General features: G+C 43.7%; 1 protein-coding gene across 3 annotated transcripts in view; it reads right to left on the bottom strand.

Annotated features, from left to right (window-relative positions):
• Positions 1 to 3,130: 3,130 nt before the first annotated feature.
• The window catches only part of TMED8 (transmembrane p24 trafficking protein family member 8), a 6,583-nt gene continuing 3,871 nt past the window's right edge, over positions 3,131 to 5,842 (bottom strand). For all 3 annotated transcript variants that reach the window (XM_017742252.1, XM_017742254.1, XM_017742253.1), the window contains 2 exons: positions 5,410 to 5,709; positions 3,131 to 4,274 (listed from right to left, as the gene is read on the bottom strand). In XM_017742252.1, coding sequence (XP_017597741.1) covers positions 4,057 to 4,274; positions 5,410 to 5,709 — 518 coding nt within the window. In that variant the 3' untranslated portion in view covers positions 3,131 to 4,056. The remainder of the gene's footprint in view (positions 4,275 to 5,409; positions 5,710 to 5,842) is intronic.

Consider the following 5,842-nt stretch of genomic DNA (forward strand, 5'->3'; position numbering starts at 1 on the left):
GCTTCATGAATCTCTTTGTCCCATTTTTAATCAGTAACTTTCATTATTCACAAACCAATACTTTAGAAAGGGTGGGGGAGTAAAATCCCCAAACATACTTGCTTGTGATTTGCTTTTCTAACTCAACTCTCCTTTAAACCAGAAGCTGTTATGAAAGGATACTGTCAATTGCAGAATGTGATGCGTAACTCAGGTGGCCTGAGCTGTAAATTGCCCTCATAACACTCAACTTCTACTGCTGGGTTTGGCTATCAGCTTGTTAAGGAATTATTTTACTATATTGGTATGAATAGCAAAAAAATTATTTTACTATATTGGTATGAATAGCAAAATATAATGAACCTGTTACTGTCCTTCTTGAGTGTTTCAGATTTTATTAGCAATGACAGTTTCAATGAACTTTTAATGAAATGTTTACTTCTTTTATAAAACCGCCCATAAAAAAAATCTCATTTCTTAAAATCAGTTACTTAAACACTTTTCTCAGTCTAAAGACCTAAAGAGCCTGGGTTTTTTTGAGAATTTTTGAAATTTCTGTCTGGATGGGAATTATTGCACTTCCTTAGATTTTCCTGCTTCACATCAGCTGTTACAGTGTGCATCTGATGGATAGAGACCATAATTTTTAAGAATGCAGACCTTTTTCCCTCTTTCTCCTAAGACCCTCTGAAGCTGAAAAAGAAGTATAGTCCCAGCTCCTGACAATTTGGGACAGTTAATTCCAGCACTGACCTTATTTTCAGAGGCTGGCTTGTGTTACTAAAGCATTTACTAAATAAACTTGCCATTTTCCTGTCGTTGGTATCTTTTACTTCCTACATCATCTGTTTGAAGAAAATTATTAGTCTGATCCTCTACTGTACGATTCTACCTGATGCAGTCTTTTAGGTAATGGAACTAAGTGAAATTCCATAAACTTGTGACAGTTGGGAGTTCACAGATTGACTTAAGCTTGTACCCACTTGACAAAAGCACTTCCATGACAAGCATTGAGTGATGAACAAAGGTATTTTTTCCAAATTAACAACATAAAAAATAATATAAGGAACAACCTAGTGAAACCTCTAAGAAGAATGTAATTGCTCTTTTTTATTTCCTCTAACAGTCCTGCAGAGCTTCACCACTGAGTTTCAACACCACCAAGTTTTCCCAGAGCCTGCAGAACAGATTGAGGAACCCTGGCAGTATTGACCACACATGTATGTGGCTGATCCTATTGCTCTGGGACATGACCAACTGTTGTATTTTATGTGCAGCCTCTCTTCTGGCATTGGTCCATAGTGTTTTCTGTGTGATCATAAATAGTTTTAAGGTGTTTTCCAGTGACTCGGTACAAAAGGTTCATAGAATCATAGAGTATGTTGAGTTGGAAGGGACCCATCATGATCACCAAGTCCAACTCCTGTCTCAGGACACCCCAACAATCAGAACATGTGCCTGAGAGTGTTGTCTAAACACTCCTTGAACTCTGGCTTGGTGCTGTGACCACTTCCCTGGGGAGCCTGTTCCAGTGCTCAACCACCCTCTGGGTGAAGAACCTTTTCCTAATATCCAACCTAAACCTCCCCTGACTCAGCTTCATGCCATTTCCTCAAGTCCTGTCACTGGTCACCAAGACTGAAGAGATCAGTGCCTGCCCCTCACAAGGAAGTTGTAACTGCAATGAGGTTTCCCCTCAGTCTCCTCCAGGCTGAACAGACCACGTGACCCCAGCCACTCCTCACATGGCTTCACCTCCAGAACCCACACTCTCACTATCCTTGTGGTCCTCTTTTGGATGGTCTTTAATGGCTTCATATCTTTTTTATATTGTGGTGCCCAAAACTGCACACAGAACCTGAGGCGAGGCCGCCCCAGTGCAGAGCAGAGCAGGACAATCCCCTCCCTTGCCCAGCTGGCAATGATGCCCCCCAGGACATGGTTGGCCCTCCTGGCTGCCAGGGTACTGCTGGCTCCTGTTCAACTTGCCATCAACCAGGACCTCCAGATCCCTTTCTGCAGTGCTGCTCTCCAGCCTCTCATTCCCTAGTCTATACACAACACACCAACTATGAAATGTTGTTAAATTGATGTTTTGTGTCAGCAAACATACTACTACCCCTTTGTTAGGAGTGAAGTGTGTCACTCCATCAGCAATATCTAGGAACTTGATAGACAAAGGATGAAAAAAAAAAACCAAACACCTTACCTAAATTGCTCGGGCCTGATTCAAATGCTGTAGAAAGGCCGCAGGATGGTTCTTCATTTCATCCAAGAGAGGTTAAAGGAAGGAACAGCCTTCTCCAAGCTGCTAAATGAAAGAGCATCTTGCTCTGACAGATACCAAGCCCCTGTCTCCCTGTGCTTGACCTGCTTGAATAAGGCAGCTGTGCAGTTCCCCCCACCCCTGGTGAACACACTCTCTCTTTTGAGGAAGGTGGTTGTTTTCTCCCCATCTCAGGGTCCAAAGCAGCAACAACACTGCTCCTTGCCCACTCCCCCAGAAAGCCACTGTGCTCCAAGCAGCGCTCTTGCAATTTTCACTCCTCCTGCTCCCAGCTTGGGCTGCTCTACTGTACTGACTGCTCCCTCTCTTACCATTTTGACCTACTAAGTGCTCTGGCGCAGTGAATCAGTAAGCAGAGATAGTTAAAAGTAAGAGCTTGAATATGGAGCAAATTGCACAGCATCACAACATATCCTTAATAGGAAATACGCAGCCCTCCGACGAGAGCAAAATCTTTGGCTTTAACAACCCCAAATAATTTTGTCCATCATGTCCTCTCAACAGAAGGAATGGACCAAGTAGAGGTGCTTTACCTGGATGATTTAAAAATAAAACTCAGAACTTTTCTAGTATTACCATGGAAAGTCATTTTGTGTCTCTGCAAAGAGGTATCAAAATGTAAATACAGCAGTATTCTTAGAAAAGAGAACAATTTCAAGTTAAAAGTATTAAAATAAACAACAGTTACAAATAAACATGTTTTAAAATTCATCTCTGATGGATTAACTTCTCCTTGTTCAACTCAGTCACTACTTAAGCAGAAGGTGATAACTAATACCATCACTAGTCACCAAAACATGCCAGGGAACTTCCTAACAATACCTTTGCAACAGCAATAGCAGCTGACAAACTGCATTTCTCTGGGAGCCTTTTCCTTGCTAAATATGTTTGCAATACCAGTGAACGAACATGCTGCTACTAAGAAACATTTCCTGTATATTTATTGGTTGTATTCCAACTGTTTTGTATTCATTCAGCATGGCAGTAAGTAATGTTTTCTGCTTCGCATCTGGATTACAGGAAAAACTTTTGGTAATCACTGAGGTTTTAATCATCTACATACGCCTACAATCAACAGATATAACATCCAATTCTTAATCTGTAGGAAAGCCTTCTTATGGACTATGAGGTGTGCACCCTGCTCCCACCCCGTTCAAACATGAGCTGTGACTGCTATTTGGGGCCCACCTGTTGTAGCACTGCCAAGCCACTGCAGCACGGGCTGCTGCTGGCCAGCTACACTACCACCCATTTGCGTGAGTGAAGGAAGCACAGACTGCTGGTGCCTGTAGTGATGGTAGGTGATGGGGTTGCCCTGGCTAAGTGACAAGCCAGCTGTGCTTCTGGCTCACTGAAGCTAACAACTGCCCTCTAGTGACGCAGATGCAGCAGGAGAGTTGGAAAAGTTATTCACAAAATAGTAACAGATTATTTTCACTTCATTTTGTACCAGCACAACAGATCAGAACCACAACCACCTGAACCTGGCTTCTGGGCAATTGCCAGCTGTGATGTGAAGGTCCAGCCCACTGCCTGCACGGAGCAGACCTCCCAAAGTTTTAGAGAAAGAGCAGCTGCCTGGGAACAACCAGGCAGTCACAACTACCTTTCTCCCTGGGACAGTGGAGAAGGAAGGCGTGGGAAGAAACCAGTTCGTGTTCGAAGAAGAGCTGGCAGAATTGCACCTTCGTTCTGTCACACAGCAGTACCCATCAGGTGGTACCAGGGCTGGGTGGCAGCCTGCTACACTCACCATCACCTGCCTGCCATCCTTGCCCTTTCCCTCTTCTTCAGCTGGTGTAGTAGACGTGAAAAAACAGAGTCTTATTGCGGAGCAGAGAGTACGAGTTATCAAATTTCAGCAGGTAGATGCCCTCGCCCGGGTACTCGTGCCTGCCTGCCTGTACCTCCCGATGGCTGTTCCTGCGGTACACAGGCATGATCTCTCCGTAGCGGCTCCGCAGATAGGTTTTGGAACCCCGCTCTACATCACCTACAGGGGACAGTCCTGAATGGGAGAGAGGAGACAAGTAAGTAGGCCAGAACCAGTTAAGCCAGAAAAAGACTAAAACCAGAATGCAACACAGACGTGAAGCTATACAGAAGGCTAACTGTGACAGCATTACCCAGAGCATCTCCTCTGACCTTTCTGCAAGTAGTTCCCACAAAGTCCAGTCTTCCTTATCATAACAAAGGTCATACCAAGAACCTGTTCCTTTGGGAATACTGATGGGACAGTATTTACTAGACTGCCAGTATTTACTAGACTCCTCTCTTACCTTTTAGACACCTCACTGCTTTTATACACACAACAGCAGTCCCGTGATACAGACTTGAAGCAAAGAGAGGCAGGAAAGCTCTTAGCTGTTACCTCATAGTGTCTACATCCTCAATTCCCTTCTCCAAGAGGATTCCTCATATAGGAACCTACCCCTGTTTACAGGGCCTGCAAAATTCAGATGCCAGCCTCCCAGCTACACTGGTTACACATACACTGAAGCCACAGAACACGCAACATTGCTGTGTATTTCCCAAGTACAGTGACACGGGTAGAGGACATTTCAAATACAGTCAGAAGGAGCTACTGATGTACTGGGGAAAAAAAGAAAACAAGAAAAAAACCAAAAAACAAGCAAAAAACCCCCAAAACAAACGACAACCAAAAAAACCCACCAACCCCCCAAAAAAACAACAACAAAACCCAAAAACAAACAAAAAACCAACCAAACAGAAAACAAAATAAGAACCAACCAACAAACTAAAAAAACAAACACCCCAAAACAAAATCTTTTTGCCTCCACTCACCACCAAAAATTTCTCAGTCTGAGAGTCTAAGAAAATCAGTCAGGTTAAAATTTCAGACTTTAATCTTTTTATCAGGTAGAAGTTGACTGAGCAAATTCTGATTTTATTTTTCAACATGTTCAATTTTAAGAATGCTCTTGGAGAGGACACCCACTGAGATATGCTGAAGCAGGAAGGGCCAAATGCTTTTTTATCACTCTAACCAAGAACCCAAAAGGCTGCAGAGATAGCAAATGGGCTGACTAAACAAAGTAGATGGAAATTATAGCATTTGACAGATATTCTCAGCAGCATGGCAACAAGCACCACAAATTAACCTTTATAAGACCTGCACTAACCTTCAATTTCCTCGTCTTCTTCTTCATCCTCTTCATCACTGGATTCACTGACCTGAACAGTAATGGCAGTGCTAGTAACTGTGGTCCAGTCAAAATAGACTCCAAACCCAATGTCGTAGTCATCCGTAGCAAACTCCCAGCAAATGCATTTCCCATCAGGATGGGTTGGCACACGGACTGTCACCACCTCGCCTCGCTTCACCACCATCCGGCCATTCTTCTCCTTTCCCATCTTGGCTTTGAATTCCTTCATCTTCTCGGTGGTCCACATGGTAGGTGCAGCCAGAGGGGGAGGCTGAGCTGAGACAAGGGAAATGATCACAGGCTTACATGACTTTTCACTACTGAAAAACGGTTACCTGAAAACAGTGACGCTATTTCTGAAAAGGGGCCTGCTCCCAGAAGCTCCAGATGTGAAGTTTTTCCACTAGCC

The sequence above is a fragment of the Corvus brachyrhynchos genome, unplaced genomic scaffold (genome assembly GCF_000691975.1).
Source record: "Corvus brachyrhynchos isolate BGI_N302 unplaced genomic scaffold, ASM69197v1 scaffold115, whole genome shotgun sequence".
NCBI lineage: Eukaryota > Metazoa > Chordata > Aves > Passeriformes > Corvidae > Corvus > Corvus brachyrhynchos.